This window comes from Oreochromis niloticus, linkage group LG20, assembly GCF_001858045.2.
Source record: "Oreochromis niloticus isolate F11D_XX linkage group LG20, O_niloticus_UMD_NMBU, whole genome shotgun sequence".
NCBI lineage: Eukaryota > Metazoa > Chordata > Actinopteri > Cichliformes > Cichlidae > Oreochromis > Oreochromis niloticus.
The window spans coordinates 14,625,224-14,649,033 of NC_031984.2; the positions used below are offsets into that span (position 1 = coordinate 14,625,224).

The 23,810-nt window shown below is 40.5% G+C and overlaps 4 protein-coding genes and 1 long non-coding RNA gene across 5 annotated transcripts in view; 4 read left to right on the forward strand and 1 right to left on the reverse strand.

Annotated features, from left to right (window-relative positions):
* Positions 1–70: 70 nt before the first annotated feature.
* Positions 71–1,147, reverse strand: LOC109196190 (uncharacterized). The gene is made up of 2 exons (XR_002057673.2): positions 992–1,147; positions 71–726 (listed from the first exon to the last, which is right to left on the reverse strand). It is a non-coding gene; the product is annotated as an uncharacterized LOC109196190 (long non-coding RNA).
* Positions 1,148–1,256: 109 nt separating this feature from the next.
* The window catches only part of LOC100694119 (cytosolic sulfotransferase 3), a 28,340-nt gene continuing 5,786 nt past the window's right edge, over positions 1,257–23,810 (forward strand). Inside the window, exon 1 of the mRNA XM_025901846.1 lies at positions 1,257–1,499. The gene's annotated coding sequence lies outside the window, so the exon portion shown is untranslated. The remainder of the gene's footprint in view (positions 1,500–23,810) is intronic.
* On the forward strand, positions 1,813–6,726 carry LOC109194288 (cytosolic sulfotransferase 3). The gene is made up of 7 exons (XM_019349627.2): positions 1,813–2,275; positions 2,628–2,756; positions 3,071–3,171; positions 3,257–3,383; positions 3,480–3,577; positions 3,849–4,023; positions 4,146–6,726. Exons 1-7 carry the CDS (start codon positions 2,137–2,139, stop codon positions 4,256–4,258), a joined length of 882 nt encoding a protein of 293 aa, XP_019205172.1. The 5' UTR covers positions 1,813–2,136; the 3' UTR covers positions 4,259–6,726.
* On the forward strand, positions 10,033–15,340 carry LOC109194237 (cytosolic sulfotransferase 3). Its single transcript, XM_019349628.2, has 7 exons — positions 10,033–10,387; positions 12,287–12,415; positions 12,959–13,059; positions 13,137–13,263; positions 13,352–13,449; positions 14,437–14,611; positions 14,720–15,340. The coding sequence occupies exons 1-7, from the start codon at positions 10,249–10,251 to the stop codon at positions 14,830–14,832; spliced, it is 882 nt and encodes a 293-aa protein (XP_019205173.1). The 5' UTR covers positions 10,033–10,248; the 3' UTR covers positions 14,833–15,340.
* LOC100694390 (cytosolic sulfotransferase 3) overlaps positions 10,405–23,810 on the forward strand; it is a 23,532-nt gene continuing 10,126 nt past the window's right edge. The window contains exon 1 of the mRNA XM_025901852.1: positions 10,405–12,126. The gene's annotated coding sequence lies outside the window, so the exon portion shown is untranslated. The remainder of the gene's footprint in view (positions 12,127–23,810) is intronic.

Sequence of the window (23,810 nt, forward strand, 5' to 3'; positions counted from 1 at the left end):
AAACTTTGTTCTCTAAAGACAGGTTTACAATGCTGTGAAAAATGTCTTTTTCCACACAGAACACGGTAGGTTTTGAGTAACTTTTTTTTCTGTAAAATTAACTGTGTCTAATATTCTTTTTTGGGGGGTATTACGAAACGTGTAAGTGTAACATTTCAGGCTGAGCCAGATGATATGCAAATTGCAATATACCCCAAAGCAGGTCATTAATAAAGATCAAGAAGAATAAAAATTTCAAATTGTCTTTCACTCATCAAATTATTATTTTTGGAGAATGTGTCACAAGTATGCAGGGCTACAGTCAGCCTACATTTGCTACATTTTGTCAAGAAAATAAAAATGTAAAAAATTAAAAGAAGCATCTCTGCTTGGAGCACTGGATTGAGGATTGAAAGGATTAAAGTACGCAAATATGGATCAAGAAACAGAAGTAGATTGCAAAGATAATGTCATTTTATGCTCACAGGGTTCAGAGAACACAGAGAGGTCTCCATAGAAAGTTATTCCAAGCCAAAACATGAACAGCAAACTATGACAGAGTCCAAGTGTATACCTGCCTGGTGCAACAATGTGGCTCCAGCCTTAAGTAGACAGCCTGATTATCTAACGAGCCGCAGGTGAATGTGATCAGAGACTCACTGACTGGCCGGCAGGAAGGTGGGGAATCAGGAAGAGCCACTACTGATGGGAAGATAAAAATAACTCCCACAAACATACATGCAAACACTGACAGGAAAAAGAGAGAGAAAGAAAGAAAAAAGGTGGGCCAGTGTAAGAAACTTGGAGACCATGACAGATTATGAATGCAGTCTGAACCTCCATCTCTCAAAAGTTGTACATTAAAGCAACACACACTATTTCATAATGCTCAAGAAAATGTAAAAATGCAACATAAAGTGTGCTAGAAATAAAGATCAGAATAATATATTGGAAAGCACAAAAAAACAAAATGAAACAAGTACACTTTTAATACAACCCCAATGCCTTTCACCTTTGTCCAAGAAAGAGATCCTTAGGCACTTGTGAATCTTGGTGCTTGGATCTTGTGGTTTAGCCATTGTAGGCATTTGAGAGTAGGCAGTTAGTTGAGCAGGTCATGCATGCCTACAGAGTCTGAGCATCCAAGCTGCAGGAGAAACACTGGATCACTGCCACCTTTAGAAAGAAAATCTCAAATTGTGTCATCTGTTGAAGACTAAATATTCAGTCAGTATGCCAGCAGATGGCAGACTTGTTTCTGAAAGAGTTACACCAAATGAGCCTTTACTTGGATTGGAGTTGATTATTTTGGGCCTTTTGAAGTGAAGAGTAGAAAAAGTACAGTGAAGAGGTATGGTGTCATTTTTACCTGCCTGGCTAAACAAGCAGTCCATATTGAAGTGGTAACTTCTCTGGATACAGACTCCTTCAAAAATGGGCTCAGAAGCTTTGTAGGGAGCTGTGGCCAAGTTCAGAACTACAGGAAGACAATGATATTTTTTTCCACTCATCCTCATCAGGTTGGTATAATTTTGTATCATAGTTTCTGTTTGAGGCTGAAAGTTATCTTAAAACTCCATGAGAGAGAAAAGACAGAGCTAGTTGTGTTTGTGTTCTTCACCATGTAGAAACACCAAAACATAACTAACATTGTATCGCTGCCATCTGCTTTATGTAATGTTGTTAGCATTGCTATATTTTCCCCATGCTCCACATATTAAGACAATGTCAAACATGATAACTGGTTCAAAGCAGTCAGTGCTTTGAATAATCATTAATCAGTACCATACGGGCTGTTGATGTGTTACTGTTGATATGAGTTCCTTTTTAACCAAGTTTATACTAAATGATTGACATCTAGTTAGATAAGAAATTTTTTAATCCTATTATTCTGAATCTGTAAGATATTATAAAAATAATAATGGAGCGGGTTAATGCATGATCTACAATTATTTTTTTTAAAACAACCTTAGAAAGCAAAGTGCACTGAGGGTATAATTACTGAAGGTTACTAATTTGTGATATGGAGGAGGAGCAGAGAATAAAACAGTAAAGCAGACCAAAGATTACATTAAATGGGAGAAAGACACTTTAAAGTATGGAATAAAAACTCAGGCAGGTATTCTAATTTAAAAATAAAAGTGAAAAAGCCAAGAGATGGAGGCGCGACCTCGACCAGAACTGTTTGACTTCCATGGAGTTGGCATGATCAAAAAGTTTACAGAAAACTGGGACAACATACAGAACTTCAAAGCAAGAGCAGATGATATTCTTATTGCTACTTACACTAAAGCAGGTAAGGTTAATTTAACCTTTAGAGACAGAATTGTGCCAGCCTGGGTGAACATCAGAAAGTGAAGACATGTGAAAGTAAACTGATTCAAACTCAAATCAAAGCCTTGGAAGTTATTTGAGACTCTCTTTATCTCTGTGTGTGTTTTATTGGCTCTAAAGTTTGTTTTTATCTCGTCAAGTTAAACCCTTTGAGCTGAATGTTGTGCTGAAAGACACTATATAGATAAAGCTTACGGTCGGAAGGCTTGTGTAGAGCTAATTACTATATTTTTTTTTCTTTTTTAAAAATAAATGATTTCATGGATTGCTGTATTTCCCACTGAACAGCATGGTTTTATCTGTTTCAACCTCAGGAACCACATGGGTCTCCTACATCCTAGATCTTTTGTATTTTGGGCACATGGGTCCAGACGGTCAGACTTCCATCCCTCTTCATGACAGAGTACCCTTCCTGGAGATATGCAAACCCCCTTTGCCAATTGGTCTCACATCAGTTTTGATTGCATAAATTTATGTGTGTCACACGTTGAAAAGGCAGCTGCTAAAATACAACCTCACTCAGTGTGTTTCTCATTTGCTGTTGTCTCAACAGAGTGATATAATTTTTAATCAAGTGCAATTTTTCTTTTTCTTTTTTTGCTTGATAATTCGATTTGGTTATTTGTCAGTGTGCAAACACTGTAAATGTAAAACATCTCAAATTTGCCCTAAAATGTTGGCCTTTGAGCCATGTTGACCTCTGACATCTAGAAAAGTCCAGCCTATTAGTGGCAAACCAATCATTCTTACCTTGCAGGTACAGACTTGGCAGACAAACTTCCCACCACTCCTCGTCTCATTAAAACTCATCTACCAGTCCAATTTGTACCAAAGTCCTTCTGGGAGCAGCGCTGCAGGGTAAAATTCATGCATATATACCTGTAACCATAGAGACATGGGATTTATGAAACAGATTAGAACTTGTTGTTGTCTGGTTCTGCAGGTAGTCTATATGGCCCGCAATGCAAAGGACAATGCAGTGTCCTACTTTCATTTTCAACGCATGAACAGTGGCATGCCAGAACCGGGGGACTGGAGCACCTTCCTGCTGAACTTCATGGAGGGGAAGAGTGAGCTCAGTGTAGTTTTACCGTAGAAAGAAGAGAACGTGTTTTCATTTTATTTCCCATGTAAACACTCTGTTGTGTTTTGTTGTGTATTTGTAGTGGTTTTTGGATCGTGGTATGACCATGTGAACGGCTGGTGGGAGAAGAAGCAGATTTATTCAAATTTTCACTACATGTTCTATGAAGATTTGATTGAGGTATCATGAGCTGTGCTAAAGTGTGCCATTTATGACAAAGCTCATTACATTAAAAAGTGTCTTGATTTAGTTAATAAACACTTTGCCCCTGCTGAAAGATTAAAATAGCTTTTAGGAAATACTTCGTCTGGTGTTCCAGTCTGTGGGACCCGCTTTCTATGTTTACCAAAAGAAAGATTATGCAGTTGTTATTTCAACTTCAAATTCTTTGCCTTTGTATCATTTTCTTTGAAGAACATATACATGAAATATAAAATAACACTTCACACAGGACTGTCGACGAGAAATAGACCGACTGTGTTCCTTCCTTGGTTTGTCTCCTTCAGCTGAAGAGAAGGAAAGAGTCAAAGCCAGTGCGACTTTTGACAATATGAAACAAAATAAAATGACCAACTACTCCACCATCGATACAATGAACCAGACTATCTCTCCTTTCATGAGAAAAGGTATAAATGTCTAAACCTAAACCTAGTTGTTTTTTTCCACTCTGTGTTTGTTCTGAAAACTGAGTACTGCATTTATCAATAGGTTGATCAAATAACCTGAATTATTTTCTCTGTTTCTTCAGGAAAAGTTGGTGACTGGAAGAACCACTTCACTGTGGCCCAGAATGAACAGTTTGATGAAGACTACAAGCAGAAAATGAAGAATCCTGATCTAAAGTTTCGTTATGAAATTTAGAGCCCCAGCTGGGTGTGATGGAACTCTGCACTGATATGTGATTAAATAGTTAAAAAATAAGTCACATTTGATATTAAATTTTAAATGAACTAAATTTCAGGTAGGTGATAGAGACCTGTGGCAGAGTTCACAACCCTGAGCTGTCCTGCAGAACTGATAAATCCAACAGAACAATTTCCAGAAACAGTACCAACTTATATATGATAGCTTCCATTCTTTTAAAAAATATGGTCAGGTATGATTTGTCTGACACCTTGTGTTATCGTATGTGGATATTATACTTTTGGCTTTTCTCCACCTTCATTCTGCTCAATATAATATTTTAAACTTTGTTAAATAATGGCAACTTTGTGGAATGCTGTAAAGTTAACCCATTATCCTCATATCAGCACACTTTTTTAAAACCACTTTCTGTTTAAAGGCGATTCTTAGTTTTATTCTTACAAGATCCAACTAAACTCAAATAGGAGAAATTAAAAAGGCAAACAGCAAACAAAAGTGTAGGTGTTCAGGGAATGATGTGAAAATCCATTAGGGCACTTATAGTCATGAAGGGAGTCAGTTTTACATATCTATTGGAAGGACCTTTACTTTCCCTCAGCTTTAGGGAGTATTTCAACATCTAATAACTCTTTCTTTAGCCTCAAACATTGATTCAATTCAACTGGACACAGTGGTTTCATCACTGAAGAATATTTAGTGGAAACTTCATTTTAAATTTTAAAAAGAAAACTATATTTGTAATTAGATTATTGAATCCATTGAAATTGCATTTTCTAAAAGATTTATAATTTTTTTTATTTGTAATTAAAAATATTTTTCAAATAAGGTTTTATTGAGACTGTAATACTTTTTATGAAATCCATTTTTTGATTTGAAGAATAATAAATTTCTAATAACCATTTCTCTGCATAATCACAACAAGAGTTTTGCTGAAACTTTTTAATGTCAACAGGACTTTTAAAGAGAAATAGACCAATGGTGTTCCTTCCTTTTGGGGAAGGAAAATGTCAGAGCCAGTATAAAAATTAAAACAAAATGACAGTTCATGTGATGAACCACAAGGTGTCTCCTTAACCCTTTAGCGTTCTGCTCAACCAATTGGTAGAGTACATTTTCAGGCCTTACATCTAACTGAGGCTAATTGAGTCTTTTCTACCAATTGGTTTACATCTGTAATGCCCCCCAAAAATCCACCAGGAGGCACTGTGAATATAAACGGTTGGCTCTTCTTATCAAAAAACCATCCAACATATTTATATATATATATGATAGTGCTAGAGGACTTACTAAACAGATGTATGTCACTTGACAGCATTAAAAAAGTGAAATTAAATGTTTAATAATTTTTTTAAAAAGTGGTCAACCAAACTGATAACTGATTTGTCACTTTATGGTGCTAATGCTAACATAACCTAAATGTTATTAAAATTGATTATTTGCCATAAAATCAGAGAACTAGACCCATTTTGTTTATCCATTGCTGTTGAGAAATCATATTAAGTGCTAGCACAGCAAGAATATGCTGAAATAATTTCCTCAGTAAGTCATTTTTGTAACTTTCTGAGTTAATATCAACAAATATGTAAAAATCAAGAATAACATGTGGAAATCACAAATATCACAACTGATTACCTTTTAATCAAATTACAGTAGCTGGTAAATTAATCTTACTAAGTTGTCAAAATTATAATTTCATGTTTAACAAGTACTATATGGAAGCTAAACAATTATACGGCGGAAAATCACATAGTCCTGTGGCATGATACTTATGATACCATCAACCTTCAACCACAGTGTGTTTGAGGTCATGGTTTCATATGAAGCCACAAGGGTTGGCACTCTCCACCAGTATATTGCCAACAAACCAGATGAGTGGGGCTTTAAATTGTTCTGCCAAGCAAGTTCATCTGGCATCATCTGTCTCGGCTGTGTGCTGGCAGGGATTGGACCCAAACGCAAACTCACAGGACCAGATGAGTCAGGTGACGGCGTGGAAGCCGCAGGTGGTGGCGCTGCAGGCTGGATAGATCCCTTGGACCCTCCAGCGGAGACAGATGAAGGCTGAAGCGGTCCCTCAGACCCTCCAGCGGACACGAGGAAGTGCTGGCCGGGCTCTCCAGAACCCCCAGCGGATGAGACAGATGGCGGCGTGGGAGCCGCGGAGTGCTGGATGGGCTCACTCGAGCCTCCAGCAGGAGCAGATGCAGAGCCAGGGGGTATTGGGACCCCTGGCTGAATGTTTAGATGACCAGGTGGGTGAGTGCTGACCAGGGGCTAAACCGCTACAGGGGACTGAACCGCTACAGGGGACTGAACAGGAGTCTGAACCGCTACAGGGGACTGAACTGACGACACTGGAGACTGAGCTACAGGGAGCTGCACTGGAGTATGAACTGGTGGGAAAGCCGATGCCTGAGCTAAGAACTGGGCTAATGACTGAGCAAGGGACTGTAATACATGTTGTAGTGGCTGTTGTAGTGATGACAGTTGTGACAGTGGCTGAGCTAACCCTTCTGAGCCTTCTGAACACGAAGAAGATGGCTGGACAGACTCGCTTGAGCTTACAGTGGACACAGGAACGGGTGCAGGCATCTGCCAGAGATGAGCTGCTCCCACCCGAGGAGTAGGTACGGGTGCAGAGGTAGGCTGTGTACTGGCTGGCCTCACTTCAGGGACCGGCACTGGTGATATGGCAGACCGGACACCAGTCACTCCAGTAGTAGGAATCTGCAGTAGGAAGCTGAGTCATGGCTGCCCTCACCCTCGGGTGCAGGGACCGACAGAGCCTCAGCCGGCCTGGGAGCCGGAGTAGGGACCAGCTGAACCTCAGCTTTCCCCACCCGAGGGACTGAAATGGGTGCAGAGAAAAACCGGGCCCAAGCTGCCCTGGGAGCAGGAACACAGGTACACGAAGAAGCAGGCTCAGATAAAACAGTCTGGGCAGATGCAGGGTTAACACACACAGGGTCAGTAAAACTGATTTATCAAAAATTGGTGTAGCCCTTCTGCCACCACGATTTACAGTCTTTGCTTTGGCAGTCTTTGGAGGTTTTAAAGTGCAGTAATTGTGCTTAATAAATCCCAGCTCAGAGGGAGCAGAGCAGAAAAAGTTTTCCCAGTCCACATCATCATCCAGGAGGGAAACTCCCCATGAATTAGAGGTGAGTGTATTGTTCATTTTAAGTGAAGAATCAGATAAAGAGTGTGGAAAACAGTCATTGGAACTCAGGGAATTGTTCTTTAATGTCCAGTTTATGGCAGCATGTACGCCGCTTTCTCCGGGAAGAGGAGGCGGCACACAACAGAGAGGTAGAGAGAACGTGACGGAAAGAGGAAAACACAGAACAGAGGGCACAGAGAAACATGAGGGGCAGGGGATCAAAACCTAGGAACCATAGAATAAATCACAAATGAACTTAACATAATCCAAAGATCACAAAGAACTGAAAACGCTGGGTCAGGAGACTCAGGTTCCTGACATCATCCACGACTTGCTGCTGTATCAAAGGGGATCTACATTCTTCAATGCTCCACTCAGTGAAAAGGAGCAGAAGCTACCTCTAGGGGTCAAAGTTGTAAAAAAAAACACTATGCAAACTCATAAAAGGACCTCAGCTCTTCACAAGTTTCAGCTTGGTCCAGAACTTGCCTACCTCCTTGGGTGCATTGGTACTGTATGGCCAAACTGCACTGGTGGAGCTCCCCTGATGGCAGACAAAGACCTGATGAAGAAGGGCCATGGAGCCTGTAATTACAGGTCTGATGAAGGTCTGATTGCAATAAAATGGTTTGAAAACAAATAATCAACCTTCTAAACAATGCATGTGGGTTCTGCCTCTTTCATTGGTCAAACGGTGGAGCAAAGAGTCCAATGCAAAGGTCACTATTCCATGCCCATCACTCATCCCTGTATATAATTAGCATATGGGAGGAATTAAACTTTCTGATATGCTATTACACCTGTATAAGACAAGTTATAAGTTACAAGTTAAGGAGATGGCATATTCCACTGTTTGGATACATACTTGACTTGAATACCTGGTCAACAAGAGGGACTGTGCCCTACTGGACCAGAAACCGCGGCTCTCAAAAGGTTTCTGCTTGGCTGTGTCTGAACCAAGTTAACAAGCCAGAATCTAGAGTTGGACAACCATGATCCATCTCTCCAAGACTACAGAATAAATGCTACACCCTAAGACCCCAACGACCAAAACCACAAGCAGATGTGCTTGATTTACACTGTTTTTATTTTTTTTTAAACAAAAATGATTTTGTACAGTAGCATTCAATCAGAAGTGGCCTGAATGTGAGTATTTTGTGCTGTTGCACATTTTTCACATTTGCAGATTAAAAGAATATGCATTTTGTTGTTTGATATGATACTTTCCTTTGATGGAATGAAAACCAGCAATTGTCACTGGCATGCTACTAGAAATAAACTGTATCCAATGCCCTGGATAGTTTTTGTTATTAATTTAATTATAATTTGGCCCTTTATTTGATTTTTTCAACTGTATTATCTAATGTACTTGTATTTGCATGACATTTCATACTTTTACCATTAAGTGACATCTCAACCATTTGGTAGAGATCAATATTTTCAAAACTACAGGTTCTATTGACAAAAAATGATTGTGGTTATTACTCACCTAAGTCAATAAGAAATGCAAACAAAAAAAATTTCCATTTCTTTTTTCTTGGTGTGGACCTCAAAGGGTTAAATGAGAAAATGTATAGTGCAAAACTTCTACAGGGAAACATGTTTTTCTTTTTGTTTGTTTTTTGGCTCTTTTTTAAAAATCATATGTTTTGCATTAAAAATAAACATTCAATGATTAATTGGATTAAATCTAATGATGAAATATTAACTGTTATTTTCACCAGGGTCAGTTTATCCAGCATCACTTCTGTCGTGTTTAGTGCTGTGGCAGGCAGGATGAGGACCCAAACGCAGGACTTACAGACACAGAAGGATAAAGAGGCAGCTTTATTGCGCTGTGCAGACACTCAAAAAATCAACTCACAAAGAATAGACCTAAACTAGAAACTAAGACCTTAAATACTAGAAAACTAGCAGAGATGGAAGCCAGAAACACAGAGAAGCTCACATAGCATATGCAGTAACACACAACAACGACACAGGAGGGGAGCACAACTGGAATTAATCACACATAACGAGACGGGGAGGATGCAAAACTGAATACGTGGGACAACGAACTTTAAAACAAAACAGGAAACACAGAGATTAAAACTCAGACTCAAGACACGCAAACTTAACACAGTGACTGGGGGAGACGTAGGGAACATAGAGACAAGGGTGGCTTGACATGAAACATGGAACACGAGGAAGGCACGGGAACAGAGACTATACACAGGCTAAGATAAACGCTGAGGGAGGGAGAACTAAGGTTACTAAGAACCTAAGAAATTAAGATAACCCAAACCATGAATAACAATAATCGAAGAATATTAAATCAGCAACATAAACACTGGGTCACCAGACCCAGTACCGTGACAACTTCAGACAACAAGAAACGGGGAACACAGTGGAGGTAAGATAATCTAAACTCAATGACTTATATATATATATATTTATGTATATAATTCCAAAAAATCAAGAACTAATAGTAGGTTACTCTGAGAAATATGCATAAGCAAAGAGTTGAACTACATGAAGCTTGCAGAATTGTATGGCATCATACCTGATCTAAACATTTATACAAAACCAGGAAGAGAAACAAACAAAAGAAAACTTGTTGAGGCACAATCCAGAGACGAACAGGAAAAACCAGAACCCTGAAAAGCAAGTGCACAAAGTGTGGTGTGGCTAGAAATAGTGAAGGTTACTGATTTGTGGAGTAGAATCACGGAAGGAGGAGCAGAGATGATCAGGTGATGAAGCAGTCAGAAATAAAACAGATGATGTATGAGAACAGAGAAAGAAAACTCAGGAAGCTATTTAGAAAAAAAGCTATTTATTGAAACAGATGGAGGTGCCACATCGGCCAGAAATGTTTGACTTCCACGGAGTCTGCATGGTCCATCAGTTTACTGACAACTGGGATAATCTACAGAACTTCAAAGCAAGACCAGATGATATTCTTATTGCTACTTACCCTAAAGCAGGTAACCTCGGTAGACAGATTTTTATATGGATTAGTGCACAGCGAGATTGAAAGCCAGTGAATATGATATTTCTCAAGGATCTTTGGCCAAGTGTATGCTCCCACTTGGCAACATTAACAATCACCATCACTTTTGCAGATGTACACCTATAGACATAGCTTTGATCAGAAGTTAACATATATCAATCATAGGATTGAATTTCATGGTAATTAAGGGCTTAAAACACTTTTTTAAATACTCTTTTTCCAGGGTAAAATGATTGTACAACATACAGCTTTAATTATTTAAAAAGCAAGAATTAAGTGCACAACCTTGAATTGATTGGATTTTCTCTAATCCATATGCTTTGATAAAAAGTAGAAACACAGGCTCAAATATATACATACACTCAAAGCGTTTACTAAGTGGTGCTGAATGTTCTAAGATGTCTATCAAATTGACAAAGCCAAGGACTATTAACTTCTTGTTACTGATCATGATTAACTGCAACTGGTAGCTTCTCTTTGCAGCATAAAAAAAGGATTTGTTTGACAGCACTCATTGGATTTACCAAACTTCAGAACTATGGGAAAGTCCAAGAAAATCAGTGAAGATCTAAGAAGGAGAACTGCAAATTTACAGAAGTTGGGAAAGTCTATTGGAGCAATTTTTAGATGACCACAGAATCCAAGATAACCAGTTAAAACAATCGTATGTAAGTACAAGTTATTTGGCTGTGTTACCACTTTGCAAGGGTCTGGAAGAAGACCCAGTGTCATGAACCTCAATTCACGCACACAAGTGGGGCCCAAAAACAAACTCAATACACTTCAGTGCGAGCAAGTACAAGTTTTATTATTCAACCAAAGGTGACCCAGAATAACCAAGGGATGTGAGAGGCTAATTGCAGAACTGAAGAAAACTGGCATCACAGCACAGGGAGGCTGTGATCAGGACCGTAGAAGGCTGCAACAGAAAGGGGAAAAGGTTACTAGTGTGCAGGGGAATGGAGACACACAACAAGGCAGGGCTAGAGCAATCTGGCTTACGATCAGAGCCAGACTGTGGGACTCGGAGGGGAAGTGTGTCCGTGGGAGTTCAAACCAAGGAGGCGGAGACGAGATCAGGTGGTACACTCTGAGATCCAAGCAGACAGGAGGACAGGCAGGTCGCAGGCACAAAACGCCGGACAGTAACCTGAACGTTCACAAAGCTTTGCAGGGAGCCAAGTTACTACTGAGGGGTGACTAAAGGACTGGCGTGGAGCAGCTGTCTGTGCAGGGTTAAATAGTCCTCCTGGTAATCGCCTGGAATGGGATGCAGATGTGATGGTGACAGCCCAACCAGAGGGTGTGGCCACTGAGGCATCCCAAACATTCCTCAGACACAGAGCCACAGACCATGACACCCAGATTGTCGTCATGAAATGGGATGAAATTGGTGAGGATATTCAGGAACTGCTGGAACACCAGTGTCACTGTTGACTGTGAAGTGAATTTTGCACTGCCACCTCCTGCCGCAGAATTACTACTTTCAAACTGAATCTGAAGGCTTCCCAAAGTGGATGGAATAATAAAGAATTCAACATTTTTCAATCTGACCTCAAATTAACAGCTGGATAGTTGAAACTTGCACCCTCTTGGGTGTTCCAGAGGATAATGATCCCAAACACACATCAAAACCTGAATAGATAAAGAGGACTAACATTAATCTTCGGGAACGGCCTTCGCAAACTCCAAATTTGTGGACTGTGTGTGTGCATGTCTGTGTGCATAAGTTATATTAGCTTTATTTTTTAAAGCTCTTCAAAAGGAATTAAAATGATGCTAACTGAGTGTGTTGATTGTAAATGTGATTTTAAAGCTTATATTATCTTGGGTTGATAATTCACTGAACAGGATATATCTGTTTCACTCTTAGGGACCACATGGGTGTCTTACATCCTCGATCTTCTATATTTTGGACGCATGGGTCCAGACCGTCAAACATCCATCCCTCTTAATGATAGAGTACCCTTCCTGGAGATCTGCAAACCTTGTTTACCCACAGGTGTTAAATAATGTGTTCATGGTCACTCAAATGTTATCTACCATATCATACCATAACAAAAAACACGTGTAGATTTTTATTTAGAGCACTTGATCTTTAGGACCTTCAAAGATTATTTCGAACAGTCTCTAAATGGTCCTATAGATTCATTTGCAGGTCCAACCAGCTGGTCTCGCTGGCAAGTGTTTCATTTAGAAGCTTTTGTTGCACTTTTGAGATATAAAACAAGACCTGTTTTATTTTGTCTGAATGAATGAAAAAAGAGTCCAACTAAGTTTGTATAATGCATATACAAGTCATTACAGTCACTGCATTTAAGATAGCTAAAAGTGTTTACCGGACTTACCTTTCTGTCTTGAAATCTGTATTCCTGAATGGCTATTTAATTTTTAAAACAGCTATAATCATTGTTTTTTTATAACAATGTTCTTTACATAGATTATATGGGTAAAACATTGAGAATTATTACTAGATTATGCAGTTTAGCTCTTTACCTTGAACTTTAAAATTTATGAACACGAACTAATCCTCTTTATCACTCAGGTACAGAGCAGGCAGAGAAACTTCCCACCACTCCTCGTCTCATTAAAACACATCTACCAGTCCAGTTTGTACCACAGTCGTTCTGGCAGCAGCGCTGCAGGGTAATACATATCTGTACCTACAATAATGAGAAAGTCATGAAACCCACAGATTATAATTTAGTGTCGTCTTTCTACAGATAATCTATGTGGCCCGTAATGCAAAGGACAATGTAGTGTCTTATTTCCACTTTGCACGCATGAACAGTGCCCTGCCAGAACCAGGAGACTGGAGCTCCTATCTGCAGGAGTTCATGGAGGGGAAGAGTGAGTTCAGTGTAGTTTTGGTGTAAAGAAAGGTGAATAGCATCTCTATTCCTGTGTAACCATTCTTTTGTATGTTCTGTGGCTCCAGGGGCTTTTGGGTCATGGTATGATCACGTGAACAACTGGTGGGAGAAAAAGGAGACTTATTCAAATCTTTACTACATGTTCTATGAAGATTTGATTGAGGTGCGGTGAGTTGGGCTTATGTGCAATTTTAATCTGAACTTTTTAATGTCTAAAACTATATACTGTATGAGGCAAAAGAATAGAAACGGCAAGTAGGTGAAACATCTTGCAGGTCTAGCTCCTGATGCAAATTAATTCATCCTTTCTTTGTTTATTATTGTTTTTGGCTCAATAATGACTTGAAAAGTGGCATACTCTTTACAATTATATTTTTACACATTAAAAGCCATCCGTAATGAGCTATAGTTACAATTATTAATTGGTAGAGCTATATTTTACATAAACACAATTACACTGACAAAATTATTAGTGAATTTCCTCAAAAGTATACTTGAGTAGAGGTAAAAAGTAACAATGTTCCACTTTTATTCCATTCAGTTAATTAAGGACTATCTTGTGAATTTCCCCTGCTGTGCCTCTGGCTTACCTGGAGCTAATTTATTTTCTGGCAGTACTGGGCACGAGCTTTGATATGGATTCTGTTTGGTTCATAAACTCATTCCTGCTTCCTGAAAAACTGATGGTCAAAGTAATCCTACATCAAGTAACTAGGAAATTATGTAGTCCTGATGGACATGATGCACACAGTAAAAAGTATGTACTATGTAAAATATGTAAACTTTGTATTTATTAAAGCAGTTACCTAAGGTGAACACATTTATCATTTAATCATAAACTACAGTACACTGTTAAAACTGTTTAGTTTACTAGTGAATATGTTATAGTGTAGTGTAGGAGCAGATATGAGATCTTTTGTCATGATGGTATCCATCTCATGCATTGCACTCTCTTGTTCTTGGCAAAACAAGTGTACAGAAAATAGCTTCCCAAAATTTGCCATTAACTCTAGAAAACCTACAGAAATATTAGCACATAAAGATGCTTGAAATAATAACGCCTCTTTTCAAAAAGAAAAGAAAAGAAAAGAAAATATCTCCCCTACTTGGCCACAACCAGGCTCATGGTGAAGCTTTTTAATGTGAACAGGACTGTGGACGAGAAATAGACCGACTGTGTTCCTTCCTTGGTTTGTCTCCGTCAGCTGAAGAGAAGGAAAGAGTCAGAGCCAGTGTGACGTTTGACAGCATGAAACAAAACAAGATGACCAACTACTCTGATGTCAAAACTATGAACCACAAGGTGTCTCCTTTCATGAGAAAAGGTGGGACTGTATGCACTTGAAAAAAAAATTTCTCAATTTTCTTTTTAACATTATCTGATCTATTTATCATTAGGTTGATCAAATCCTCTAAATCTTCTCATTTTTCAGGAAAAGTTGGTGACTGGAAAAACCACTTCACTGTGGCCCAAAATGAAAAGTTTGATGAAGACTACAAGCAGAAGATGAAGAATCCTGATCTAAAGTTTCGCTTTGAAATTTAGAGGCCCCACTGGGTGTGACGAAGATCTGAAGTGATGATGTTCAGACTGAAGTACTCAAACACATGTCCGCATTCTGTGCCATACACTTTCTTTATTTTGCTGGCCAGCTATCACGATTGTTTTCTCATTCACAAAGACTAAAAGACATTTTTGTTATTTCCAAATAGACACTCTCTGATCAGAGATTGAGGAGGTTGAAGTTTTACAACCCCAGGAATGAGAAAAGACTCTCTCACTAATATATTCATATATAATGATGCAAATATTTTTTTCTTTTCTCTTCTCTTTTTCTCTTTGTGAACATTGCATTCTAAGGGACTGTAAGTTGTTCAGGTTGTAAACATATGCACTTAGAGTTAGTTTGATGTATCAGTGTCAAGCTGATATCTAAGTGGGTACATTAGGAAGTGTTAAGTTCATATGTGCTCCAGTCCATCAATTCTTCAAAGTATTGGACACTGATGGTAAACTGCCATCAGACCCTAAATAAATTGTCCTCTGTTGTTATCAATATTGTTTCGATCATTCTTTGATGAGTGGACATATTAGTTACAACTAAAAGTACTAGGAAAAATTAGTGCCCAAACAGGGACTGGAGCATATCAGTAACCTTATCCTGAAGCACATGCACTCTCTGATCTGAACCCCCAGCCCAAAGATCCTCCTCTCCAGGCACATTCCCTGCTAGCTTCTCACAGTGAAGACAGTAGCCAATCTGCTGTGTCTCTCAGCCTTGATTTTGGGGACAGCCCAATATCGCCACAATATAAAGAGCACATACAGACTAGAATTGTCAAAGAAGCTGTCACGGTCTGTGTGGCAGACCGTGGGGATGAGGGGAATGAGGACCCAAGATGCAGGACTTTGTGATGAAGGCAGTGCGTTTATTTACAGTGGTGTAAATAGTTCACAGAATCAATCCCGTGTTCTCCCCTTGACTTCCGTGTCGTGTCTTCACCCACAAGTCCGTGCTCCGTGCTCTTGCGCTCCTGTGTGTCCCCGCACACCGTGCTCGCTGCTCTTGTCTTCCCTGCTCCTTCCTGGAGAAAAATAACAAAGAAGCAACTTGTCAGGACACTCGACTACCGCGGGCATGCACTCACTGGACTTGGTACTAATAACACTAACGTGGAGTCTCACGCAACAATCCCACGCCGAGGAGCGCTCAGCCACCGTCTTAAGAAGCTCCCCAACGACACTTCATTAGCTGCAGGTGTGTGAGTCATCATCTGCTTCAGGTGTGGCCATCCTCTAGATAGGACACGCCCACCAGGCCTACCTGAAACCCAGTACTCAACCACACTCACAGACACAGCCACTTGCCTATACATACCAGGATGGGGAATCACAAGAACAGCAGCAGTGCAGACAACACACACATCACAATATCACAGCAATAATTATAGCAGTAGTCCACACTGTCCACGGAGCTGGGTCCATGACAGAAGCATCAAAACATGATCTTGACGTTGGTAGTGTGACAGGGGTCACTCATTGCATTGAGTTAGAATCTCATGTCCCATTCAAAGAAGCACAAGATGTGTTTCGCCCGCTGATTTCAACGACTTGAAAAGACATCTCCAAGATCTTTTGGCAGCAGGCATTATAGAAGAGTCACATAGTCCCTATGCCTCCCCAGTAGTGCTTGTTAGGAAAAAGAATGGGGAGTTGCGAATGCTGGTAGATTATCGGAGACTAAACAACCTCACCAAAAAGGATGCTTACCCATTGCATCGTACAGAGGAGATGTTCACTCTGCACTCTGGTTCAACATAGTTCAGCGTTTTAGATCTCAAGAGCGGGTACTATCAGCTTGAAGTCGAGGCATGTGATCGACCCAAGACAGCATTTACAACGTCGTTTGGAACATGGCAATTTCAGAGGATGCCTCAAGGCTTCACTAACTCCCCTGCCACATTTCAACAGACCATGGAGAAAGTGATGGAGGGAATTAACCTCCAGGAAGTTGTGGCAGTTTCTGGACAACCTCATAATTTTCTCCAACTCACTGGAAGAGCATGAAGAGCGGGTGATGAAGGTCCTTAAGCGCATTGCTGATTTTGGGCTGAAGTTACCCCCTTCTAAATGCAAGTTCTTCCAAACCTCAGTGAAATATCTGGGGCATGTAATATCTGCCCAGGGAATCCAGCCTGACCCAGACAAAATTGCTGTTGTGAAAGAATGGCCATGCCCACAAACTGCCAAAGACCTTTGGTCATTTCTAGGTTTCACGGGGTATTACAGGCAGTTTGTGAGGGTTTATTCTCGCATTGTTAGGCCTCACTGTCATGGTCCTGACTCAGTGATTTTGTGTTTAGTGTATTTATTTATGTGTGTATTTATAATGTGTGTCTGCCTGTGTTCCTTGTTGCGTCGTCTGTGTTCATCCTCTGTGTCACCCTGCGTACTCTGCATTTCTCCTTGAATCCCCTGCGTGCTCTCCCTGCTGTCCTCCCTTCATGTTCAGGTTTGCTACTCTTTGGTTTAGTTTCTCCCAGTTTAGTTCATCCTTAGTTCTGTTTTGCCATCCCCACTTTATGTTTGGTATTCTTAATAAATCACCCTCACATCTTAATAAGTGCTGCATTTGAGTCCTCCTTTCCACACATCACACGGCTGCTGCCCCAGTCGTGACAGTACGACGCAACCACAAGATCGACCCAGCAGCATTTAATCCATCTAAGGAGCTACGGGAGAATCTTATCGATGCCACACAAGAGCTCATCGACCTGTGGCTGGAAAGCCTGGAGGATACGTCCCGTCGTGCTATAGAGAGGCGGCTACAGCGTCTGGTGACCGGTCTCCCATGGCTTTTGGGCTCGCTATATCCATGGGAGCAGGAATTTCTCGTTTTGGATCTAGGCCTTCATCCCCCATCTGCTTTCACCTTCAAGCGGCTGGATGCGGTGAGTGAGCGGGATCCTTTGGCTTCCCCAGATTCTGGGACTTTGTTTTCTGGGGCTATTCTGAGTGCTACTAGAGACAGTACATGTAGCTTACCTACCTTTGTGGTAACAGACCCTTCCCAAGTGGGTGTCTATAAACCTTCTGTGAAACCAAAAGTCTGTGTCTCTGCCGCTCCATCCGAGCCTGGTTTTTATTGCCACTCTCCAGCTCAGTTTTGAGCACAGCCATTAGCTTCCCAGTCTATAGCTCAACAATTAGCCTCCCCAAGAGCACTATTACCTGTTCAGCCACCACTTTAGTCAGCCACTCAGCTACCATCACCACTAGCATCACTACAACCCATATTTCTGTCCATGGCTCAGACAGTAGCTCAGTTAATGGCTGAGTCACAATCTTCACTCGCCCCTCTCCAGGAAGCTATGCCCATACACCCCTTAAAGGACCGTTTTTCTACCGCTGTTTCTGAGCAGGGAGACAAACTGTTTCACAATGGACCTGTTCCTCAAAAACTGGCAATGTTAGAGACGGTTGCTCACTCCAGGGCTTCCCCAGAGGCTGGGTTACAACCCTCAGCTAACTCTGGACCCCTGGAGGCCAAGTTGCCAGCTATGGACTGCACCCGGCTGTCACTGCCCGAGCAGGGTCAGTGCTCTGCGCAGCTGCAGCCTTCTTCATGTGTGCCAGAGGCGCCCGTGCCTACTGGTTTTGAGCCTGTTTTCGCTGGGGGGACCGAGGAGCCCGTCCAGCCTTCGCCGTCACCAGCAGCTTCCACTGAGGGGTCTCAGGAACCGCTTCAGCCTGCTGCTTTCGCTGGGGGGACCGAGGAGCCCGTCCAGCCTTCGCCGTCATCAGCAGCTTCCACTGAGGGGTCTCAGGAACCTCTTCAGCCAGCTGCTTTCGCTGGGGGGACCGAGGAGCCCGTCCAGCCTTCACCATTGCCTGCAGCGCCACCACCTGCGGCTCCCACGCCGTCGCCTGCAGCGCCACCACCTGCGGCTCCTGGTCCGGCGTCGACATCAGCCTCATCCTCGCCTGGTCCAGCCTCCGTGTCCGCATCCTCGCCTGGTCCAGCCTCCGTGTCCGCATCCTCGCCTGCAGCAGCTGCTTCATCATCCTCGCCTGCAGCAGCAGTACTGTCATGGTCCTGAGTCCTGACTCAGTGATTTTGTGTTTAGTGTATTTATTTATGTTATTATTATTATTATTATTATTATTTGTGGGCTGGTTTGGGATGGTTTGTGTTTTGGATACTGGGTTTCTGGGTTGGTGCTCCCTCTGTTGGTCCCTGGTGTTAGTGTTCCCCTGTCTCGTCAGGCTAATCAGGTCCAGCTGTGTCTCCCACCTGTGTGTGATTTCCCAGTCTCCCTCTGTGTATTTATAATGTGTGTCTGCCTGTGTTCCTTGTTGCGTCGTCTGTGTTCATCCTCTGTGTCACCCTGCGTACTCTGCATTTCTCCGCGAATCCCCTGCGTGCTCTCCCTGCTGTCCTCCCTTCATGTTCAGGTTTGCTACTCTTTGGTTTAGTTTCTCCCAGTTTAGTTCATCCTTAGTTCTGTTTTGCCATTCCCACTTTATGTTTGGTATTCTTAATAAATCACCCTCACATCTTAATAAGTGCTGCATTTGAGTCCTCCTTTCCACACATCACACGGCTGCTGCCCCAGTCGTGACACTCTCAATGACTTGTTAAAGGGAGAACTTGACCCCAGGCATAAAGGCCCAGAACATTGGCCACGAACAAAGTCACCCACACTTGAGGCAAAATGGACCCCTGCCTGCCAGGCTGCTTTTGACCTTATTGTTGAAAAACTGATTTTAGCGCGCTTTCGCCAACTGGCAGCTCCCGTACATGTTACACACGGATGCCAGCATATCAGGCATGGGGCAGCGTTGTATCAGGTTCAAGAAGGGCCAGATTCGAGTAGTAGCTTATGCTAGTCGTGGCCTCTCCAAAAGTGAGAAGAATTACCCTGTACATAAATTAGAATTTCTCACCCTTAAGTGGACAGTAAGTGAGAAATTCCATGATTATTTGTATGGGGCTAATTTTAATGTGCTGACTAATAACAACCCTTTGACATATGTGTTGACCAGTGCAAAGCTCAATGCTACAAGTCACAGATGGCTTGCTGCTCTGTTGCTTTACAACTTTGACATACATTACAAATCTGGCCAACATAACACTGACGCCAAGGGGCTCATTGCCTCATAGGCCCTCAGAGGACCTTGTGAGTTTTTTGTTAACATGAATGTTGAAGATGTTCAATAAACATGTTAAGTGCGTATATTTTCCCTTTTTTCTCGAGTCTGTTTGCTCATGCAAAATGAAATGCGATTAACACAGAATAAAAATGAATGATTTTTAATCATGATTGATCAAAATTAATCTTCTGTAACCCTGTGATGAATCTGATTAAACATGTTAATTGTTTGACAGCACTAATATATTATTATATAGTAGTATATACTTAGTATATAGGCTTTTTAAAAATTTGTATTTCACAAGAGAGAACCTGTGTTAAAAGATTGAAGAAAACTATTCAAATTCTCTTTGAATTTAAGCATACATTCTTTGTGTTTATTCTGCATTTACTTCATTATATTGCATAAATGTCAGTTACAAGCTTAAATGTAAAGTTGAAAAAATGTAATTGCAACCACACTATTGATCAAGAAATTGCGATGAACTTTTTTATTTCTATTGACAGCACACACACACACACACACACACACACACACACACACACACATACATATATATATATATATATATACATATATATATATATACATATATATATATATATACATACATATATATATATATATATACATATATATACACTGTAAAATGTAATATTGTGTTTAATTAAAAATATTAAATAGGCTGAACTCAATTTTTATCAAATTGTTATTAGAACTCAATTTAAATAAGTTACCAGTACTTTTTATGCAAAAACGCTGATAAACTCCATTTATTTGAGTTGTCTTAACTTAGAAAAACTAAGTAAGCTGGAAGTTTTGCTTCTCAGTGCGGAAGGATGAAAGATGTGTTTTGAAAATGCCACGTGACTACCGTCCTCCTCCCTCTCGGATCAGTCCGCATGTTCACGGTGCATTTTTTATGGAATATGTTGAGCAAACCTGGAGAAGCGTCAGCTCAAGATATTATTGTTGTCATTGCTGTGGATCTTTACCTGATACACTGACTTGGTGAGTAAATGTTTACTCTTATTCAAACTGATTTTGTGGCTTCTCTTAGTTTAGCACTAGGTTTAAAATCTTGCTAGCTAGTTAGTGTTAGCCTAGCGTTGCTGCTGCCGCTGGGCTCGTCTTACTTAAAAATTAACACCACAGCCTTAAAAACCTTACATGAAACTATGTGGTGAAATTTTCTGTTGATTGTTTGAAATAAATAAGTGAGATAAGAGCCCAGACAAAATTCTTCGGGAGGTGCAGCCGTTAGGGGTGGGGGTGGATAACAGAGCTCTCCGAAAACGTGGAAGCACTTTTGCAAATATGTGATATTTTGATAAATTAAGTAGATATTTGAGCATTACATAGCTACATTGTCGCCTGAAAATATCTTAAAAGGTTATTTTGTGACCCAGAAAGGGTAGTCTGGGGAAAAGGAGGATCGCATTTGTCGGCCACGGTTGTCGGAGCCTGTGCGTACTTGTAAGCGCGGCAATGGCGGAGGAGCGCCGCTGAAAAACTTATTACTTTTTCTGGGTCACAAAATAAACTTTTAAGATATTTTCAGGCGAGAATGTAGCTGTGTAAATTTCAAATATCTGCTCGATTTATCAAGACATCACATATTTGCAAAAATGCTCCGACGTCTGTTTTCGGAGACGTCTTTTTTTTTTTTTCATGCTTTGTGGCAGCTTTAGAACATCTGTGGCATCTATTAATGTCAAATCTAGCCTTTATTTAACAACATAAGCAAACTCTATGTTACAATGGTTGCACAGCCATTAAGGATCAAATCAGTTTCTGAAAAATGTTCTGTTTTTTCTCCCTCTGCTTGCTTCTTACTGTCTTTGAGGCTCGGGACCAGCACTCCTGCTGTTGGACAGAAAGACATCAGTAAGTATTTTGGTTTTCCAATATATTAGCAACTGTCAGTGACATTTATATTAATCAGGCTGAACTTTAATCATACTTTAGATCAGCCTGTTTTACTTGTTGTTTTATTTGTGCTTTGGTTTGGGGAAGTTGTTTCTTTACTGATCTTTTCCTGTCTTCTGTTGTTAGACTTGAGATATGACTGCACTATGCTGTTGCTGGTGACCACAGTTAATTCTACAAGACATGCTGTGTAAGTAAACAAACAACAACAGTTTGGTCTGCATTTCTTGAAAGATCACATCCCCCAAACTTAGTTTAGAGGGTCTACACTGTATATAGTGAAGTCTGCAAGTTTTCTAACAGCAAAATCTGTTTTGTGCCCAAAATCATTTTGCACATCATTGGAATGAAAGTTATTGGTAAATGGCCTGTATTTATATAGCGCTTTTCTGGTCCCTAAGGACCCCAAAGCGCTTTACATATCCAGTCATTCACCCATTCATACACACATTCACACACTGGTGATGGCAAGCTACGTTGTAGCCACAGCCACCCTGGGGCGCACCGACAGAGGGGAGGCCATGTTTGCATAGCCCTTTTTTAAAATGATGCTTTCATGACATTATTGTGTGTTGGGTGGTGGTCAGGGTTATCCAGACTGACAATTTGGGACATTGAATGTCACCTCTCCGGTGGGGAGGGAGCCTGAGATTGTCTAAATTGGAGTCTGTTTTATACCAAATGCAGAAAAAAATGTTTTAAGAAAGCAATTAAGTTCATGTTCCAAAAAATATGATTGTTTGCTTGCAGGACAACAGGAGAGATGAGTCCTCCGTCACAGATGGTGTGGTCAGTGAAGATGGTCGCCTGCAGGTTCAAGCTCATTGCATCTCCAACCCACATCCACTGCCACTGTACTTAAGGGAAGTTAAAGACTTTCTTCTGCACTTACATTTGGATCACCTCGATCCATGACAGTCATTCAGGCAGTAATGCCTGGACTGGAAACAAGCATCCTTAAAATAATACAACATTCCAGCTCATGTGTTGGAATGGAAAACAAATGTGTTGTTTAAATTAGAGACTGCACTTGTGACAGAACAACAAATATTTTATTTTGATTATATAAGTAATGTAAGTACAAAACAAACTTGTGGTAGGCCTAAACTTATTTTCAGAATAATTAAATCTGAGACTTTGTTTCATTGTAAGATTATAACAGTGATGGCAATATAATTGTTTGTTGTTCAGCAGAACAGTGTCCAGTATGTTGGCTGTTATACTTTGTTGTGTTTGAAAATAAAAGTTGGGCTGATTTTAACATCATTACAAAAATTGTTGTTAATTATTTTTAAAAATATTCATGGTACCACAAATTGTTTTTTCATTTAGTTGAACTTAACATGTTTGTCAGTAGGTAAACAATTAGTATTGTACAGTCAGAAATATCAAGTTATTGTTAATACTGCAAGTCTGCAGTATTATGTCTGTTAGGACAACTAATGTATAAGTTGTCCTAACAGTCATCTTAAGTAAGCTTTACTTAGTTTTTTTGAGGCAACGAGTTTCCATAATTTTTTTGAGTTCTGGGAACTAACAAGGCTGTACAGTGTACTCAAAATGAGTAAGTTGCCCTAACTTGGTCATCTTACGTAAACTTGATCCAATTTTTTTGAGTTCTGGGAACAAATGAGCTTGTACAGAGTACTCAAAGTAAATAAGTTGTCCTAACTTAGTCATTTTTAGCTAAGCTTTACTCAATTTTTTTGAGGCAACGAGTTTCCATAATTTTTTTGAGTTCTGGGAACTAATTAGATTTTACAGTGTATAAATAAGCGGAAGGAAGGGGGCCGGGGACTGGTGAGTGTCAGCACCACAGTCCAGGATGAGACAAGAAACATCCACGAATACATCACGAAGATGGCCCCAACTGACAGCGTGCTCAGTGAATACCTCAGGCAGCAGAAACCCAAGAAAGAGGAGGAAGGCGAGGAACCATC

Coding starts and splice junctions, on each gene's coding strand:
- LOC109194237 (XM_019349628.2), top strand. CDS start 10,249: ATGGAGGTGCCACATCGGCCAGAAATGTTTGACTTCCACGGAGTCTGC. Junction 13,264..13,351: donor GGAGTTCATGGAGGGGAAGA/GTGAGTTCAGTG, acceptor CTGTGGCTCCAG/GGGCTTTTGGGTCATGGTAT. Junction 14,612..14,719: donor GTCTCCTTTCATGAGAAAAG/GTGGGACTGTAT, acceptor CTCATTTTTCAG/GAAAAGTTGGTGACTGGAAA.
- LOC109194288 (XM_019349627.2), top strand. CDS start 2,137: ATGGAGGCGCGACCTCGACCAGAACTGTTTGACTTCCATGGAGTTGGC. Junction 2,757..3,070: donor CAAACCCCCTTTGCCAATTG/GTCTCACATCAG, acceptor CTTACCTTGCAG/GTACAGACTTGGCAGACAAA. Junction 4,024..4,145: donor CTCTCCTTTCATGAGAAAAG/GTATAAATGTCT, acceptor CTGTTTCTTCAG/GAAAAGTTGGTGACTGGAAG.